Here is a 20,834-nt window from a genome sequence, read left to right on the forward strand (position 1 = left end):
CTGACCTACTTTTTTAAGGCACGTGACCCAGTTTCTAACTTGACCTAGATATCATCAAGGTGAACATTCTGACCAATTTTCATGAAGATCCATTCAAGGGTATGGCCTCTAGAGAGGTCACAAGGTTTTTCTATTTCAAGACCTACTGACCTAGTTTTTGATCGCAGTTGACTCTGTTTCAAACTTGACCTATATATCATCAAGATAAACATTCAGACCAACTTTCATACAGATCCCATGAAAAATATGGCCTGTAGAGAAGTCACAACGTTTTTTTATTATTTGACCTACTGACCTACTTTTTGAAGGCACGTGACCCACTTTCGAATTTGACCTAGATATCATCAAGATGAGCATTCTCACCAAATTTTATGGAGATCCATTCACAAGTCTGTCCTCTAGAGAGGTCACAAGGTTTTTCTCTTTTTAGACCTACTGACCTAGTTTTTGACCGCACATGACCCTGTTTCAACCTTGACCTAAATATCATCAAGATGAACATTCTGACCAACTTTCATACAGATCCCATGAAAAATATGGCCTTTAGAGAGGTCACAAGGTTTTTCTATTATTTGACCTACTGACCTAGTTTTTGATGGCACGTGACCCAGTTTCGAACTTGACCTAGATATCATTAAGGTGAACATTCTGACCAATTTTCATGAAATTCTCATGAAATATATGGCCTCTAGAGAAGTCACAAGGTTTTTCTATTTTTAGACCTACTGACCTAGTTTTTGACCGCAGGTGACCCAGTTTCGAACTTGACCTAGATATCATCAAGATGAACATTCAGACCAACTTTCATACAGATCCCATGAAAAATATGGCCTTTAGAGAGGTCACAAGGTTTGTCTATTATTTGACCTACTGACCTAGTTTTTGATGGCACGTGACCCAGTTTTATACTTGACCTAGATATCATCAAGGTGAACGTTCTGACCAATTTTCATGAAGATCTTGTGAAATATATGGCCTCTAGAGAGGTCACAAAGTTTTTCTATTTTTAGACCTACTGACCTAGTTTTTGACTGCACGTGACCCAGTTTCAAAACTGACCTAGACATCATCAAGAAGAACATTCTTACCAATTTCCATGAAGATCTTGTGAAATATATGGCCTCTAGAGAGGTCACAAGGTTTTTCTATTTTTAGACCTACTGACCTAGTTTTTTATGGCACGTGACCCAGTTTCGAACTTGACCTAGATATTATCAAGATGAACATTCTGACCAACTTTCATGAAGATCCCACAAAAAATGTGACCTCTAGAGTGGTCACAAGCAAAAGTTTACGGACGGACGGACGGACGCACGGACGGACGGACGACGGACGTCGGACACCGCGCGATCACAAAAGCTCACCTTGTCACTTTGTGACAGGTGAGCTAAAAATAGAATGCCAGTAATGTCTTTCATTCTTTATAAAACGTGCTTCGCAAAATTGGAAAATAAATTACTGTACCTAGTCCTTAATATGTTCAAAGTAAGTTCTTCCCTTTGGTATCAGTGTTTTTTTTCCATAATCTATCAAAATATCTGGCCGTCAAGGTAAGTAGATACATGAAACATATTTTTCATTATTTTCCTTTTGCAAAAAAATATCCCTGCATGTAAAAGCCTTCAGACTCTAAAACCTTGCCTGATACACCTAGATTTAAGGATAAGTGATAATGTCAAGTTTCCACTTAAATTTTTCACTATCACATAAAACAACAGAATTTCAAAGTGGTTTCATAGCAGTGAGTACTTATCACCTAAAATCCGATACATTACCTCTATGTGTTAAATCTAATGGTAGGGCCCCCTTGGGTCTTGAAATAATTGAAACATTAGTTTTATTGTTTAACACTCATTTTACAATGAAACTTGATAATTCCAGGTAATAACATTTTACTCATGCCAACAATACCCTTTCACCAGTTTTCAATATTTTACATAATGGATTCAATGATCATAAGAGATGCCAGCAAAATGATTTAAAGTCATTTGTGATATAGAGGCAATAGAGCTGGTCAAGGGGCCAGCATCTGTCAAGTTTGCACAGCCGGGTACAGTCCGTTAGGAATCCTGTGTTCAGAAATTCAATATCCAGAGGACAATAATGTTCTATGCAATGATTTGATGGAAGTTAATTTGTTTAAAATATTTCCTCCTCCAACTGTAATCCATGCCAGGAAGGTGACAGTTTTTGTCCAGGAATACTGGTTACTCTAACAATTTTGTTAGAAATCCTTATAAATCAGACAAAATACTGGTATCTAATCCTAGCCTTCCCCAAGGGCTGTCTAGAACTGGTACCTGACCCCAGCCTTCCACTGAGGCTATCTAGGACTGGTACCTGATCCCAGGTTTCAACTAAGGCTTGCTAGAACTGGTAGCAGATCCTAGCCTTCCACTAAGACTATCTAGAGCTGGTGCTACCTGATCCTAGCCTTCCACTAAGACTATCTAGAGCAGGTGCTACCTGATCCTAGCCTTCCACTAAGACTATCTAGAGCAGGTGCTACCTGATCCTAGCCTTCCACTAAGACTATCTAGAGCAGGTGCTACCTGATCCTAGCCTTCCACTAAGACTATCTAGAGCAGGTGCTACCTGATCCTAGCCTTCCACTAAGACTATCTAGAGCAGGTGCTACCTGATCCTAGCCTTCCACTAAAACTATCTAGAGCAGGTGCTACCTGATCCTAGCCTTCCACTAAGACTATCTAGAGCTGGTGCTATCTGATCCTAGCCTTCCACTAAGACTGTCTAGAGCAGGTGCTACCTGATCCTAGCCTTCCACTAAGACTATCTAGAGCAGGTGCTACCTGATCCTAGCCTTCCACTAAGACTATCTAGAGCTGGTGCTATCTGATCCTAGCCTTCCACTAAGACTATCTAGAGCAGGCCTAATCCTAGCCTTCCACTAAGACTATCTAGAGCTGGTGCTACCTGATCCTAGCCTTCCACTAAGGCTACCATATCTAGAACTGGTAGCAGATGCTAGCCTACCACTAACTGGAACCTGATCCTAGCTTTCCACTAAAGCTATCTAGAGCTAGTAGCAGATGCTAGCCTACCACTAAGGCTATCTAAGAACTGGTGCCTGATTCCAAAGTTCCATTAAGGCAATCCATAACTGGTACCTGATGCTAGCCTTCGAGTAAGGCTACCAAGAACTGGTGCCTGATTAAGGCCTTCCACTAAGGCTATCCAGAACTGGTACCTGATCCAAACGTTACACTAAGGCTATCCAGAACTGGTACCCGATCCCAACCTTACACTAAGGCTATCTAGAACTGATATCTGATGCTGGCCTTCCATTTAAACTATCTAGAACCGGTTCCTGATCCTTGCCTTCCACTAAGGCAATCTAGAGCTGGTATCTGACCCTAGCCTTCCACTAAGACTATCTAGAACAGGTACCTGATCCTAGCCTTCCACTAAGGCTTTCTAGAACTGGTACCTGATCCTAGCCTTCCACTAAGACAATCTAGAACTGGTACCTGATCCTAGCCTTTCACTTTAGGCTATCTAGAACTGGTACCTGATCCTAGCCTTCCACTTTAGGCTATCTAGAACTGGTACCTGATCTTAGCCTTCCACTAAGGCAATCTAGAACTGGTACCTGATCCTAGCCTTCCACTAAGGCAATCTAGAACTGGTACCCTATCCTAGCCTTCCACTTAAAGGCAATCTAGAACATGTACCTGATCCTAGCATTCCACTAAGGCAATCTAGAACTGGTACCTGATCCTAGCATTCCACTTTAGGCTATCTAGAACTGGTACCTGATCATAGCATTCCACTTTAGGCTATCTAGAACTGGTACCCAATCCTAGCCTTCCACTAAAGGCTTTCTAGAATTAACACGATAGACTTTGTTGTTATTGGACATTGGCAACCTATTTTTTTCTTGTATTAATTGCAGCTGCTTGTAGGTACAGTATCAGTTTTGTCCATCACCATCTTGTTTTGACAGTAAAAAAATCTAAATTTTCATACCTCCCTTTGTGAATTAATGAACATATGGTAAATACCAATCAGAAAGAGAGGTCAGTTTGGCGGTCAGTTTAGCCAGCTACTGTAGGTCAGCAATTCTTTCTTGAGGAAAAACATGAAACCTAAATATACAAAATCTCCATCAGACACAAACCATAACACCTATATAACAGACTGACTAGCAGAGAGACATGGAAACTCATATTTACTTTCCTGTCTATACATGTCATATTGAACATGCCAGTGTAAATCAAAGCTTTGTCTTAGTGTCATTTATGATATACCAGAAATCTGTATCATAGCTGTATTGTTTAAGACATCAGTTCAAAGAACCTTTGCTGAAACAGACATTGGTCATCCTCTTAAAAAAACAAACAAACAAACAGCAAAAACATGATAAAACATCTTAACCATGGTATCTCAGTTTGTTGTGTTCCAGTGGTATCACAGTTTGTTGTGTTCCAGTGGTATGTCAGTTTCTTGTATTCCTGTGGTATCTCAGTTTGTTGTATTCCTGTGATATCTCAGTAGTTGTTGTGTTCCTGTGGTATCTCAGTTTGTTGTGTTCCAGTGGTGTCTCAGTTTGTTGTGTTCCAGTGGTATCTCAGTTTGTTGTGTTCCAGTGGTATCTCAGTTTGTTGTGTTCCAGTGGTGTCTCAGTTTGTTGTGTTCCAGTGGTGTCTCAGTTTGTTGTATTCATGTGGTATCTCAGTTTGTTGTATTCCTGTGGTATCTCAGTTGTTGTGTTCCAGTGGTATTTAGTTTGTTGTGTTCCAGTGGTATCTCAGTTTGTTGTGTTCATGTGGTATCTCAGTTGTTGTGTTCCAGAGGTATCTCAGTTTGTTTTGTTCCAGTGGTATCTCAGTTTGTTGTGTTCCAGAGGTATCTCAGTTTGTTGTGTTCCAGTGGTATCTCAGTTTGTTGTGTTCCAGTGGTGTCTCAGTTTGTTTTGTTCCAGTGGTATCTCAGTTTGTTGTGTTCCAGAGGTATCTAAGTTTGTTGTGTTCCAGTGGTATCTCAGTTTGTTGTGTTCTGTTGTATGTAATATTGGCCAACTAATATAATACTGTTCCTGGATTGCAACAGTACTAATCAAATGACAATACAGAAGTGAAAGGCAAACAACTACGGCAATAAATCTGTGGTGAAAGTGCTATGGACAGCATTTACTTCATCTGAGATTCAAATTCTGATGAATGTAAGTATTGAAATGTACCAGAACCTGAATCTTCTCTGGTCTTTCACATTAACATGTCTATTTCAGAACAAATTGCAATGGTCTACAATGTGTATATATTGGGTTTCCATCTAAGTCCCTATCTTTTGTAATCAGAGATGACAAATGGTTTCCAATTCTAAGCCATTCTCTGACATAACAAATAAATGTTTCACAGAAATTGTATAATCAATTTGCATGAATATTTTCGAGCTGTTTCCCCATACTTAAGGCAGTGATCTAATTAAACAGTTCTACTGCAAAACATTATCTGAAAAAGCCATGTATTTCTCATTCCTCTTGTGTTTTTTATTAGTTTTCTAGGAATAGATGGAACTGGAGTATTTAAGAATCAGCTCTGGTAAGAAATTAAGTCCAACCAGTAGGAAACCTCAAAAAGTATTAGAAAATAAATTATCTCAAACATTACATCCATCATAAAAAATGTTATCTTCCATATTTTCACAGCTCAAGTTTTGGCAATAAGTCTATTCTAGCAAAATGATGACAAAGTGTTAATGACTGTAAAGCAGTGTATGTTGTTTCTTAGATTGTTTGGCAATTTTCATTTTTCTTTCTCAAAACTTAGTAACTGAATCTTATTTGCAGTGTTATGATGCTATACAAAAACACCAAGGAAATTGCCTATCTTGTTAAAAAAAGAAATGGAAGTCTATTCTCAGTCACAAGCTCTGCACTCCAATTTTTTCTTCTGTTGTGAAGGCAATGCTTTTACTCTCTGTTCCTTTATTATGCACTGTTTATTATATATATATCCTGTCTATTGCTTTGAATATCTGTCAGTTGTAGATGCTTTGCTGTTAATTTTTGTTACACTGTCTGCTGTTGATTTCTTGCTTTAAATTCTATCATTCTCATCATTATCAATACAATGAAACTTGTTGTTTGCTGATGATACCTGATAAAGCTCTCTACTCTTTGGTTTTCTTGCATGCATTGTTGTAATTTCTTCTTTTGTCTGCTTGGCAGTTTTCCTCCTCTTGTATGCTTGGCAGTTTTCCTCCTCTTGTCTGCTTGGTAGTTTCCTCCTCTTGTCTGCTTGGCAGTTTTCCTCCTCTTGTCTGCTTGGCAGTTTTCCTCCTCTTGTCTGCTTGGCAGTTTCCTCCTCTTGTCTGCTTGATAGTTTTGCTCCTCTTGTCTGCTTGGTAGTTTCCTCCTCTTGTCTGCTTGGCAGTTTCCTCCTCTTGTCTGCTTGGCAGTTTTCCTCCTCTTGTCTGCTTGGCAGTTTTGCTCCTCTTGTCTGCTTGGTAGTTTCCTCCTCTTGTCTGCTTGGTAGTGTCCTCCTCTTGTCTGCTTGGCAGTTTCCTCCTCTTGTCTGCTTGGTAGTTTTGCTCCTCTTGTCTGCTTGGTAGTTTTCCTCCTCTTGTCTGCTTGGCAGTTTCCTCCTCTTGTCTGCTAGGTAGTTTCCTTCTTTTGTCTGCTTGGCAGTTTCCTCCTCTTGTCTGCTTGGCAGTTTTCCTCCTCTTGTCTGCTTGGCAGTTTTCCTCCTTTTGTCTGCTTGGTAGTTTCCTCCTCTTGTCTGCTTGGTAGTTTCCTTCTTTTGTCTGCTTGGCAGTTTCCTCCTCTTGTCTGCTTGGCAGTTTTCCTCCTCTTGTCTGCTTGGTAGTTTCCTTCTTTTGTCTGCTTGGTAGTTTTCCTCCTCTTGTCTGCTTGGTAGTTTCCTCCTCTTGTCTGCTTGGTAGTTTTGCTCCTCTTGTCTGCTTGGTAGTTTTCCTCCTCTTGTCTGCTTGGCAGTTTCCTCCTCTTGTCTGCTTGGTAGTTTCCTTCTTTTGTCTGCTTGGCAGTTTCCTCCTCTTGTCTGCTTGGCAGTTTTCCTCCTCTTGTCTGCTTGGCAGTTTTCCTCCTCTTGTCTGCTTGGTAGTTTCCTCCTCTTGTCTGCTTGGTAGTTTCCTTCTCTTGTCTGCTTGGTAGTTTTCCTCCTCTTGTCTGCTTGGTAGTTTCCTCCTCTTGTCTGCTTGGTAGTTTCCTTCTTTTGTCTGCTTGGCAGTTTCCTCCTCTTGTCTGCTTGGTAGTTTCCTTCTTTTGTCTGCTTGGTAGTTTTCCTCCTCTTGTCTGCTTGGTAGTTTCCTCCTCTTGTCTGCTTGGTAGTTTCCTCCTCTTGTCTGCTTGGTAGTTTCCTTCTTTTGTCTGCTTGGCAGTTTCCTCCTCTTGTCTGCTTGGCAGTTTTCCTCCTCTTGTCTGCTTGGTAGTTTCCTCCTCTTGTCTGCTTGGTAGTTTCCTCCTTTTGTCTGCTTGGCAGTTTCCTCCTCTTGTCTGCTTGGCAGTTTTCCTCCTCTTGTCTGCTTGGCAGTTTTCCTCCTCTTGTCTGCTTGGTACTTAGCTTCCTTTTGTCTGCTTGGTAGTTTTGCTCATCTTGTTCATCTTGTCTGTTTGCTAGTTTTGCTTATCATGTCTTCTTGGTAGTTTCACTCATCCTAAATGCTTGATAATTAGTAGTTTCCTCCTCTTGTCTGCTTGGCAGTTTTCCTCCTCTTGTCTGCTTGGTACTTAGCTTCCTTTTGTCTGCTTGGTAGTTTTGCTCATCTTGTTCATCTTGTCTGTTTGCTAGTTTTGCTTATCATGTCTGCTTGGTAGTTTCACTCATCCTAAATGCTTGATAATTAGTAGGGATGGCAATGGTTAACCGAGCACTCGCTCGTTTTTCCGAGTATCAATTACGAAATTTAGTAATTGAGTACTCGAAAAAAAATTAAAAAGAAAGAAAAGACTAGAAACATGGCCGTTAAAACAACTCCAAAGTGTCTACTTGTCATCTTTTGGATCAATTACCCAGATATAATTATACAAACACGAAGGTGTGAATTTATGTACAATGGTCAATAATGACCCCTGACAGGCAACACGTGTTTGCAAAATCATGAGCGTTGTAAATTGTAATTATGCTGCTTATATCATTAACAATTAGAAAATCACACCACCCCTGTGTGCAAACATTAAAAGTAGCGGTACATCATAAAGAACATATCCTTTATAACCAGTCCAATTTTATGCCGATTTCGCAGTTTGCTCCAGAAGTTATTAGTCGCCGATATATAGTTTTTGGTGTTTTGATATTTTGATTATCTTACAGTATTACGTGGACATAAAAAGTTACTTGTAATATATCAATAAACTGTTATCATCTGTGTTTGTTTTACATTCTCGAGTTTTCCCTTTAGCACAAAGTAATTTTTACAACTGTATCCAACAAAAAAAAATGGTTTTGAAACATTATATCATTGCTTACAGGAGCCATGGTGAAACAACTAATAATTTTGAATTATCTCCCTTTAATAGTGAACAAATGCTAAATATGACCGATTCTCGCTTATTCCGGTTACGGAAACCACTTTAAAATTTAACGAGTAACCGAGTACTCAATCGAAAAAATCGGCGAGTACTCGAGTACCAAAATCTGTACTCGTTGCCATCCCTAATACTGTGTAGTGGGTTATATTCTCGGAGGTTTAATTTTCGCTATATTCGCGGTCAATATTGAGAGCGCGAAATCTAAACACCGTGATTTTTTGTTACAGCAAACATACAAATGTATACATTTCACCAAGGGAGACCACTCTTACAAACTTTACTCATTCTTACATTGTCACTTGCCCGCCCGCTTAGCTCAGTAGGTAAGAGCGTTGGTCTACGGATCGCAGGGTCGTGAGTTCGATCCTCGGGCGGGGCGTATGTTCTCCGTGACTATTTGATAAACGACATTGTGTCTGAAATCATTAGTCCTCCACCTCTGATTCATGTGGGGAAGTTGGCAGTTACTTGCGGAGAACAGGTTTGTACTGGTACAGAATCCAGGAACACTGGTTAGGTTAACTGCCCGCCGTTACATGACTGAAATACTGTTGAAAAACGGCGTTAAACCCAAAACAAACAAACAAACAAACATTGTCACTTCCCCTGACAAACGTAATCCCATAATATCTGACATTTTCGTAAACTAGAATACATGTTGGGCCTAACACCAAGAACACAAAAACCAAATGTGAAAACACGGAAATTGTACGAGTACAACTTGTCAGGTGTATTGATACATGATTATAAATCAGTCAAATAATAGGCTTAGTAGACGCGGTGAGATACTTGTATTTCTATTCGTTTTCGTTGTAATTGCTCAATTAAATATAAACACAAGGATTTTTATGAGTATGTCATAAGAAACTTGGATACGTGATTAAATATTAATAAAACAGTGGTGAGATTTTATTTCAATGCATTACAGAACTAAATTTTGCACAAGTGTTGAATTATTATTATACGCTATATGTGTCTCTATTCAGACGACAACGACAGACTTATTCGCATGTTTATTATTATTTGCATGTCTAGTAAGAGTGATCTCCTTTCTGTGGTTTACAACCAAGGTTTATAATTCACGGTCAAAGTAGTTTCCGCTGAAATAAAGACACCGTGATTTCAAAACTCTTCAAAAAACGCGAACATTTGGCACTGTGAATATATCCCTCTATACAGTAATTAGTTTCCTTTTATCAGCTTGGTAGATTCACTTCCTCTTGTCTTCTTGATAGTTTTGCTTCTCTTGTCTGCTTGATAGCTCCTTCTTGTTATTTTCTATCCTTGATGTTTGCTTGATATTTTCTCATCTCTTGCTGGCTTGGTAGTTTTCCTCCTCTTGGCTGCTTGATAGCTCCTTCTTGTTATTTTCTATCCTTGATGTTTGCTTGGTATTTTCTCATCTCTTGCTGGCTTGGTAGTTTTGCTCCTCTTGTCTGCTTGATAGCTCCTTCTTGTTATTTTCTATCCTTGATGTTTGCTTGATATTTTCTCATCTCTTGCTGGCTTGGTAGTTTTCCTCCTCTTGTCTGCTTGATAGCTTCTTCTTGTTATTTTCTATCCTTGATGTTTGCTTGATATTTTCTCATCTCTTGCTGGCTTGGTAGTTTTGCTTCTCTTGTCTGCTTGATAGCTCCTTCTTGTTATTTTCTATCCTTGATGTTTGCTTGGTATTTTCTCATCTCTTGCTGGCTTGGTAGTTTTCCTCCTCTTGTCTGCTTGATAGCTCCTTCTTGTTATTTTCTATCCTTGATGTTTGCTTGATATTTTCTCATCTCTTGCTGGCTTGGTAGTTTTGCTCCTCTTGTCTGCTTGATGGCTCCTTCTTGTTATTTTCTATCCTTGATGTTTGCTTGATATTTTCTTTTCTCTTGTTGACTTGGTTATATACAGTTTTCCCGCCTCTTGCCACCTCCTCCTGTCTGTCAGGTATTTTTGCTCATCATGTCTATTTGATAGTTTTTCCTTGCTTTTTTCTCTCCATGTTGTTTGCCTGGTATGTTCTCATCTCTTGACTGCTTTGTAGTTTCACTCCTCTTGTCTGATTGAATGTTTCACTCCTCAAGTCTGATTGGTAGTTTTTCTACTCTGTCTTGTCTGAATGGTTTTATTAAGTTTGTTTTTGTCGACGTCTGTTGATGACTGACTGTAAGCTTCCTTTTTCCTACCTTCTAGTGACCAACTGCAATCTTCTATACAGTCGAGACTGCCTTAACGACCCCCTGAGTTTAGCGACTCCATGAGCGACTCCCTGTCATATGCGACCCTATTTTATGCTCTGGACACAGTTTACTATAAAAATAGCCTGAATTAAGCAACCCCCTGCCTTATGCGAAAAGTGACTGTGAAATCACGTTCCCGAATCGATTATTAGACCGTTTTCAATGACTTTGATATGCTCCCTCGCAAGTTTTTACCCGACACAGTTACCGTTCATTATCTCGCGTGAAGTTGTCTGAGGCGAGAAATTGTTTGTTTACAAAAAAAATGGCCGATGAAAAATGTAAAACAGAACTAATTTGACATTAGAACAGCGTGTTAAGGCATTGGGGAAAACCAGCGTATAAAGTCGTTGCATAAATTAACATTGTTCCCGGTGAAACAAAAAGAAGGCGGTACGTAACAGGAAAACGAGGAAGTAAATATGGTTTAAATATGCAGTCAATAAACGAATAAATATCACAGGATCATTAATACACAAAGAAACAAATAAACATTAACCTCAGTGTGTAAATAGTTCATCTATATCTAATGGAACATTTATATTTTCAAATCCCAATTACTGCTCGCCTTTATTCTCTTGCCAGATCATGAGCTTAAATTTCAATGTTTTATCAATATCTTATGAATGATTCAAACTATTTTAAATTAAAGAAATAGTATTTAAACATTTTTCGCTCTTCCCTTCAAAGAGGCCTATATATAAGTATCCGATATACATGGGAAAAATCAATCACATATATGTACATGTATATATGAAACCAGTGTCAGATGGTTGAGTGAGACTCACAGTTTTAAGAGACTCCCTGTCATATACACATGTGACCTTTTTTGCTGCTTCCCAAAATCGGTCTCTTAAAACAGTCTTGACTGTACTTTTGATTTCTACTGATGGCTGAAAGTAAGTTAATTCTTTCTCCTGCTATCTTGTGACTTAGAATTTCAGATTCTATCTTTTGTCTACTCAAAGTTCTGACTGACAGTTACTATTGTCTTATCTGCTTCAGATTCTATTCTCTATTCTCCTGTTTCTTGAATGCCAGCTTATATTTTCCTGTCTGCTCTAATTTCTTGACTGTCAGCCTGCTATAGATGTTTGTATTTACTAATCTAATGCTACACTCCTTGCCTGATATAGACCTCCTCCTCTTATATAGATATCCTTGTCTAGTACAGATCTCCTAGCTTACCTGGTACAGTTATGAACTTATCCTTGCCTAGTATAGACCTCTTTGCCTAGTACAAACTCCTTGCCTAGTACAATTTCCTTTCCAAATACTGATTTCCTTGTCTAGTACTGATCTCCTTATCAAATATTGATCTTCTTGCCAGCTAGTAGAGATATCCTTGCCTAGTACATATATCCTGACTTTGTACAGATTTCCTTGCCTAGAACTGATCTCCTTTTAAAATTTCTAGTGCAGATCTCTTTGCCTAGTACAGATCTCCTTGCTTGCCTAGTACAGAGGGTACTTCTTGTTTTACTTATGTTTGTTATACTTGAAGAGTCTTAAAGATGGGTACTGTAGAATCTGGTAAATAAGCATATACGCTTATAATAATTTTAGTGACACTTTTGTGTGCCTATTTTTGATATGCGCTTATACTTAAGCTCAAAACTATGTGCTTATATTTGATATGCGCTTATAAACAAGCCGTATGCCATGTTATACTCCTTGCATGTGCAGTACTGATTCCAACATCTTTTGTACAAGTCAACAATTTCTAATTTATTTTCCCTAAACTGAAACTGAAACCTAGAATAAGATTTGCGTTTACGAGGTGTTTTATCCATAATTTTTCACAGATTTATACAAGTATGACAAACTGTAATGACAACACAAACAACTTTTCTGGTATTCAAATTTACTGCAAACATGATTTAATATTGTGAAAGATTAACGTTTTACCAAACAATAGACGTTACTAATAGAAGCTAAAATATTTTAACACCCATCGGCTATTCAGCAGGTTAAAACACATGTCACCTGCATTCATGATTAACAGCTACTAGTATCTCAGTATAATACTAGTAACACTGTTGCATCTGTTGTTTGTTTACTATTAATCGAATATGCGCTTACTTTCGAGACAAAATGACGGTAAGGAAATGACATGCGCTTATTATTCCATACAGAATAACAGTAAGACCGTATGCGCTTACTTTTCATACGCACTTATATTTAAATATGCGCTTTTTTACCAGATTCTACAGTATATATCTATCTCTTAATGTCTTTGGATTTTGACTAAACTGTTTACCTAGATGTCACAAAATATTTTTGAATTACAGTTCCATCTATCTCATAAAGTTGTATCTTCTAAAGAATCTTAGTATCTAGATTTTACCTTTTCATAATCAGTCCTGTAATAGATGCATATTTTGGAAAATCATGAAAGAAATTTAATCAAACATTTAAAGTGGGGGTGGGGAGGGGGGTAAGGATTACCAAAATAATTAAATCAAACAAAACTATCTTATTTGCAGTTTTAAAATATGAATATGGACAAAGTATAGAAAGTTGAGAGAATGATTATGTGTTTGTTTGGCAATTCAGCATTCTTCTGACATAAAGTAGCCCAGCATGAACGTAACTTTCCACAAAAATATAAAAAATGTCTAAATGCATATAAGGAATATGTAATTTGCTGATCTTCATGTCTGGACTGTTTCTCTTTTCAATTTCAATAGAATTTTCAATTTAATGTTTGCTTTTTTTGAAATTCATGAAAAAGGGAAAAAGTAATATTATATGACTGATCTGAAATTCCCTTTAAAAATCTTCTATGGTAACATTTCAAATAGATTCTATACTTGTTCAAAATGATCTTACAAAATTCAAGGACAAAATGTTTTTACCATAACTGAGAGTCAAGTAAATTTACAAACCAAAAAAAATCATGCTACCATTATAAATTATATTGAATATATAGAAGATTTTGGGAACTTTCACTTTGCATTAAATAGTTCCACTAAAATTACTGTAACAAATTACCTCTGTGTGAACAGATGTTTGAAAATAACATTTTCCCATTAACATTATATAACACCATTAAATGTAACAAAGTTACCTTCCAGTGGCATTAATTAAACCAATCATGTGCACAATTAACTCCACGTGCATAATTAACTCCCACTGTACAACAGCTTCTGCTCAAATGTTTATAACTGAATATGTTTCCAGTAACAGTGTACCATACTGTATTCCTTTCCCCCTGTAGCAGTATTCCTATATTCCACAGTGCCAGGCATGTTAAAATTGAGTATCAGATAATGATCCATTAATTATAACAGTTAACAGCATGAACCTCTCATACTCCATAATATACCAGCCTTTCGCCTTAAACAAACCAATCAGAATGCAGCATTTGGCATGAAAAGCCGCTGATTGGCAGTAAGACTCACAGGTGTTCAGCAAAGATAATCAAGGTAAGAAAACTGAACTTCACAATATCTGATTAAGTTTATCAATGGACTTAAAAAGATTCTGCCAATCAAATGAACCATCAGTCTAAACAAGTAGTTTTATTCAATATAAGAAGTGCTAGTAAAACTTGAAATAATCTTATCAATACAAATAACATAAAGATATCACAATAATCAAAGTAAATTTTCTGTAACATTGTATTCCCAAATGAATTCAAATATATTTTAAAGATGGTAATTAAACCATACTAAAGCAAAGCTTTTAAGACATTTTTCCACTTTGAACAGAAATACCCCGTCCTATCAGAAATATAGGTTTTATTATTTTTATTTTAAAAAAAATTGTCTTTAATTTGAAAATATTTAAGAAGTGGAGAATGTCTTTTGATTAGTTTAACATTTGCCTTTGATAGATACACAGTCTGGGATATTTCAACATTATGAACCAAAAGAAATGGAATATTATATTTTCCCATTTGGTACCATAGTTTTCACAGTATTTAGTGAAATCAAACATGTATTAAGCATTTTGTGAACATCACTAATGGTAAATGATCAATAAAACTGTTGTTGAAGTTTCTTCACTAAAGTCTTACTGACCATTAAAGGTGGTCTATCACATTTGAACAACATTTTATGACATTTCTGAGTTTTCATATATTCTGTTAGAGAGGACCCATTACACAGAATGAGATCCCTATTGGAAATTCATTAAATTTTATGAAAATCTGTAATTACCTCCCTTTGAAATAGAAGTATTTTAAAAGTTGTCTATTTCTGCTGATTTCAATTTTACATTTTCATTTGATAATTTTGTGATATTTCAACTACCTGAAACAAAAGGCAAGTTTTAAAGCAGAATGTAGCTTCAGAATTCATCTAACTTAGTTGCGTAACCGAGATAGACAAAGGGAGGTAATAATTTTATAAACTTGCATTTCTAACTAATTTTGGCAAAATATGTACTTGTCAATGCAACCTTTGACAACATTAATACAACAGTGCTTATATTCATATTTTTCTTTAGGCAAAATATGTTTATTCAATTTATACTTTAACTTATGCTAAAATAATGATATCTTGGTTGAGCAACCAGGATAGGAAAATCAAAGTTTAAAAATACCTCCAGTGAAAATCTGATGTGTATTAAGAACTCAATTAACATAAAAATGTGTATATGATCAGTTGGTTATGTTTTGAACAAATCCATTAGTTGACCAAAATCTGATTAACCACCTTTAAGTCATTGTATTAATTTTAGTTTCAAACAATGAAAATGCATCAAGTCCAATCCATGTGTTTTTGTCAGCAAACTCAAATGTTGGCAATTTCTCTAAAATCTAAAGGCAACCATGCAAGGAAAAGCTAGATACTGTTACAATGAACAATGCACCAATAAACTTCCCAAATGCATCACATTTACCAATGGGAATATTAGGTTTCTCAATTTCAAGTCTCTAATTCAACATGATAGCATTGTTCTTCCCTTCTTCTCACACTCATTAAAGATGCTTTCTTCATTAACATACCAAGTTTGGTGTAAAGATTTTAAATTGAACAATTAATTGTTATGTCATTACTTCATCGGAATTCACAAATATATTTTCACACATTTATCAGAAACAGTGGGAAGCATTTTATAGCAAGCCTACAAGAGCAGATCATACAGTTGTAAACATTTGTTAGTGCAACTTTAATTTAATTTCTATAGAAAATTACATTAAACAGGTAAATACCCTACAGTATTGCTAGCAGAATATCAATATTGGCGATGTAACAGTTATCCTAAAGTCCACTACTTTTATACAAAATTTATGCTCTCATCTGTAAAGGTAAGCTAGGAGTTCTAAAAAATTTACCAACATGGTCAATTTCAATTATGTAAGTTTTTTAACTGAACAATTTAGAGGTTTAAAAAAAAACAAGTTTTATTAACACTGAAATTATTTGAATAAATATTAAATAGAAAATGTCAACTTCAAATATTATAAGAATGATGCTAATGCAAAGAAGTATCAAATTTTAGTATTATCAATGATGGGGGTTATATATCAATACTTGACAACTATATTGTAACATGCTGAAACAGGCTTTTAAAATTTGAATTACCATATAGAATACAATTATCATTTAGATTGAAGATTACTGAACATGTCAATTATACATTGTGGAAGTTTTTAGCAATACTTACAGTAGTCATAAATTTCTTTCTTAAACTTAAGAAAATGTTAAACAAAATAAGACCTTGTGAAATTAATTGATTATTAAAAGATTAAATTTCACAATTTAAGAACAAATAGAACTAGAAAATGCTTTTGTAAAAAAGCGCATGTCTCCCCGAATGCAAAGTTCTATAGGCAAGAAGTCAATAGGGGTCAGGAGCAAAAGTCAAAGAGACACTGATGGTTGGCTGCAATAGGGATCATCTACTTGGCATGTCCAGTCATCCCGCTAAATTTCAACACTCGTGGCCTAGTGGTTCTCAAGTCACTGTTCAGGCTCCTGTGACCCTGACCTTTGATCAAGTGACCTCAAAATAAATAGGGGTCATGTACTCTGCATGTCCAATCATCCTATTAAGTTTCAACATTGTAGGTCAAGTGGTTCTCAAGTTATTTCCAAAAAATGATTTTACATGAACAGGCCACTGTGACCTTGACCTTTAACGGAGTGACCCCAAAAACAATAAGGGTCATTTACTCTGCATGAACAATCATCCTATGAAGTTTCAACATTCTGGGTCGAGAGGTTCTCAAGTTATTGATTGGAAATGGTTTTCCATGTTCAGGCCCCTGTGGTCTTGACCTTTAACTGAGTGACCCTAAAATCGTTAGGGTTCATTTACTCTGCATGACCAATCATCCTACGAAGTTTCATCATTCTGGGTCAAGTGGTTCTCAAGTTACTGACTGGAAATGGTTTTTAATGTGCGGGCCCCTGTGACCTTGACCTTTCACAGAGTGACCCCAAAATCGTTAGGGGTCATCTACTCTTTATGACCAATCATCCTATTAAGTTTCAACATTCTGGGTCAAGTGGTTCTCAAGTTACTGACCGGAAATGGTTTTCAATGTTCAGGCCCCTGTGACCTTGACCTTTAATGGAGTGACCCCCAAAATCGACAGGGGTCATCTACTTTGCATGTACAATCATCCTATGAAGTTTCAACATTCTGGGTCAAGTGGTTCTCTAGTTATTGATTGGAAATGGTTTTCAATGTTCAGGCCCCTGTGACCTTGACCTTTGACAGAGTGACCCCAAAATCAGTAGGGGTCATCTACTCTTCATGACCAATCATCCTATGAAGTTTCAACATTCTGAGTCAAGTGGTTCTCTAGTTATTGATCGGAAATGGTTTTCAATGTTCAGGCCCCTGTGACCTTGACCTTTGACGGAGTGACCCCAAAATCAATAGGGGTCATCTACTCTTCATGACCAATCATCCTATAAAGTTTCAACATTCTGGGTCAAGTGGTTCTCTAGTTATTGATCGGAAATGGTTTTCAATGTTCAGGCCCCTGTGACCTTGACCTTTGGCGGAGTGACCCCAAAATCAATAGGGGTCATCTACTCTTCATGACCAATCATCCTATGAAGTTTCAACATTCTGGGTCAAGTGGTTCTCTAGTTATTGATCGGAAATGGTTTTCAATGTTCAGGCCCCTGTGACCTTGACCTTTGGCGGAGTGACCCCAAAATCAATAGGGGTCATCTACTCTTCATGACCAATCATCCTATGAAGTTTCAACATTCTGGGTCAAATGGTTCTCTAGTTATTGATCGGAAATGGTTTTCAATGTTCAGGCCCCTGTGACCTTGACCTTTGATGAAGTGACCCCAAAAACAATAGGGGTCGTCTACTCCAGCAGCCCTACAACCCTATGAAGTTTGAAGGTTCTAGGGCAAATGGTTCTCCAGTTATTGCTCGGAAATGAAGTGTGACGTATGGACGGACGGACAGGGCAAAAACAATATGTCTCCTGGGGGAGACATAATAACACAGTGTTTAAGTAGACTGGATTTAAAGGCTCAGAACACCTCTGTTTGAAAATGTGCTGCACAATGAGGCTAATGGTTATAGTTTGTTCAAAATTTTCAGAGTAAAGAATATATCATTTTCATTAAAATATACAAATGTAGTTTATTTGTTTTGGTTCAGCACCACACTTACACAATTATACCTCATATGGCAACATTTCCAGCTTAAAACCCCAGGTACTCCGGGTATATTGCATCACCTGGATAGAAACATCAACCATAAGTTATAAGCAAGTTGAATGGTTTTCATATGAAATAATTCTTCATCCAAAGCAAGGTTTCATACCCATTGTGGCGAGGGGCTACATATAGAACAATATGGCTATTTTAACATATTTTCAGACTTGTACACTGAAATTCAAAGCCCTAAGATGAGCACTGTAAATTGGCACCAATTCTATGAACTTGGAAATCATTATGTTTGCAGGGCACACATTTTTACAGAGTTAATGTAATTAGCCTGCATAAAGTCAGAAAATTAAATCTCAAAATGAACAAATAAAATTGCTGTTAATTCTATCTTCAAAATTTCAAATCTATGAAATTCTAGCCTATACAAAATAAGAGATGTTGATTATAAATATATGTTATTTTGTGAAATGATAGATTCCACATAATTGCATATCCACTAAAAATATATCAGTTAATTGCATATAATGTGTGTGTTCCTGCCTGTGTATGTGCATGCATGTCTGAACAGTGTGTATCGTATATATTATAGTTATAATTCAGAATCAAATCCATGACTCTATACATTAATTCTACAAATGAAACAGAGAGTGTCATGATTCAGACAATACCAAAACAGTGTCTAATCTCAGTGTCTACTCTCAGTATCTCAGACATTTGTGAGATTAACAGGGCTTTTCCTTATTTTAGTGATATTATCAGAGAAATTTCTGTAAACATTTTCTGTATAATCTTGAAAATCTATGAAAACTTATCTCAGAGAAATTTACTGTACTCAATATAATGTAAACATGGTATAGAGTAGTACAAGTTTCATGTAAGAATTAATGGGTGGCTATCATTTACTGGGGTTGAATTGACTTGCCTTACCCTCTTCTATCATCTTATTGAGTATCAAGATGTCAAAATAAACCCTTCTCATAATACAGCAGATTAGGGGGGTATGTATTCTCTTAATGGCCAACAAAATTGTGCAACACCCATAATTAGTTGGAAGACAAAATAATGGAAAACATAATTTGCAATCTAAAAAACATCTCTTTCTCAGATTAACTAAATAGTTTATTAATGATGGGAATTGAAATTTACTGTCTTGATACTGTCAGTGTTTTCGAGCAGAGATAGCGATTAGAAGTTATTTGTTGATAATAACAATACACATTACAACAATAACATTTAAATAATTCAAACACATGTTTTCTTTTTTTCAAAAATAACAAGAGGACCATGATGGTCCTGAATCGCTCACCTCTTCCCACATGACCCAGTTTTGAGTATGACGTCGTTTTTTCTATTATTTGATATAGTGACCTAGTTTTTGAGCTCATGACCCAGTTTTGAACTTGACCTAGATATTATCAAGATAAAAATTCTGACAAATTTTCATGAAGATCCATTGAAAAATATGGTCTCTAGGTTTTTCTATTATTTGACCTATTGACCTAGTTTTCGAAGGTACGTGACCCTGTTTTGAACTTTACCTAGATATCATCAAGGTGAACATTCTCACTAATTTCATGAAGATCTCATGAAAAATATGGCCTCTAGAGAGGTCACAAGGTTTTTCTATTATTTGACCTGTTGACCTAGTTTTTTATGGCATGTGACCCAGTTTCGAAACTGACCTAGATATCATCAAGGTGAACATTCAGATCAATTTTCATGAAGATCCATTGAAAAATATGGCTTCTAGGGAGGTCAAAAGATTTTAATAATTTTAGACCTACTGACCTAGTTTTTGGCCACAGTTGACTCAGTTTCAAACTTGACCTAGATATCATCAAGATGATCATTCAGACCAACTTTCATACAGATCCCATGAAAAGTATGGCCTCTAGAGAGGTCACAAGGCTTTTTATTATTTGACCTACTGACCTAGTTTTTTATGGCAAGTGACCCAGTTTCAAACTTGACCTAGATATCATCAAGGTGAACATTCTAACCAATTTTTATGGAGATCCATTCACAAGTATGGCCTCTAGAGAGGTCACAAGGTTTTTCTATTTTTAGACCTACTGACCTAGTTTTTGACCGCACATGACCCTGTTTCGAACTTGACCTAGATATCATCAAGATGAACATTCACACCAATTTTCATACAGATCCAATGAAAAATATGGCCTTTAGAGAGGTCACAAGGTTTTTCTATTATTTGACCTACTGACCTAGTTTTTGATGGCACGTGACCCACTTTCGAACTTGACCTAGATATCATCAAGATGAACATTTAGATTAACTTTCATACAGATCCCATGAAAAATATGGCCTCTAGAGAGCTCACAAGGTTTTTCTATTATTTGACCTACTGACTTAGTTTTTGATGGCACGTGACCCACTTTCGAACTTGACCTACATATCATCAAGATGAACGTTCTGACCAATTTTCATGAAGATGTCATAAAATATATGGCCTCTAGAGAGGTCACAAGGTTTTTCTATTTTTAGACCTAC

The 20,834-nt window shown here is 36.7% G+C and overlaps 2 protein-coding genes across 2 annotated transcripts in view; both read right to left on the bottom strand.

Moving 5' to 3' along the window:
- LOC123557393 (putative protocadherin beta-18) overlaps nt 1–13,972 on the bottom strand; it is a 55,228-nt gene extending 41,256 nt beyond the window's left edge. The window contains exon 1 of the mRNA XM_045348836.2: nt 13,802–13,972. The gene's annotated coding sequence lies outside the window, so the exon portion shown is untranslated. The remainder of the gene's footprint in view (nt 1–13,801) is intronic.
- Nucleotides 6,133–9,146, bottom strand: LOC123558460 (trichohyalin-like). The gene is made up of 2 exons (XM_053544642.1): nt 9,103–9,146; nt 6,133–7,552 (listed from the first exon to the last, which is right to left on the bottom strand). The coding sequence occupies exons 1-2, from the start codon at nt 9,144–9,146 to the stop codon at nt 6,133–6,135; spliced, it is 1,464 nt and encodes a 487-aa protein (XP_053400617.1).
- Nucleotides 13,973–20,834: the final 6,862 nt, after the last annotated feature.

Source organism: Mercenaria mercenaria, chromosome 5 (genome assembly GCF_021730395.1).
Source record: "Mercenaria mercenaria strain notata chromosome 5, MADL_Memer_1, whole genome shotgun sequence".
Lineage (NCBI taxonomy): Eukaryota > Metazoa > Mollusca > Bivalvia > Venerida > Veneridae > Mercenaria > Mercenaria mercenaria.

Bases quoted from the DNA above. Each gene is read 5' to 3' on its own strand.
- LOC123558460 (XM_053544642.1), bottom strand. From the start codon at position 9,146: ATGTCAGATATTATGGGATTACGTTTGTCAGGGGAAGTGACAAT. The intron at 7,553-9,102 runs GTTTGTTTGTTT...ACTACCAAGCAG, and splicing joins TTGTCAGGGGAAGTGACAAT to ACAAAAGGAAGCTAAGTACC.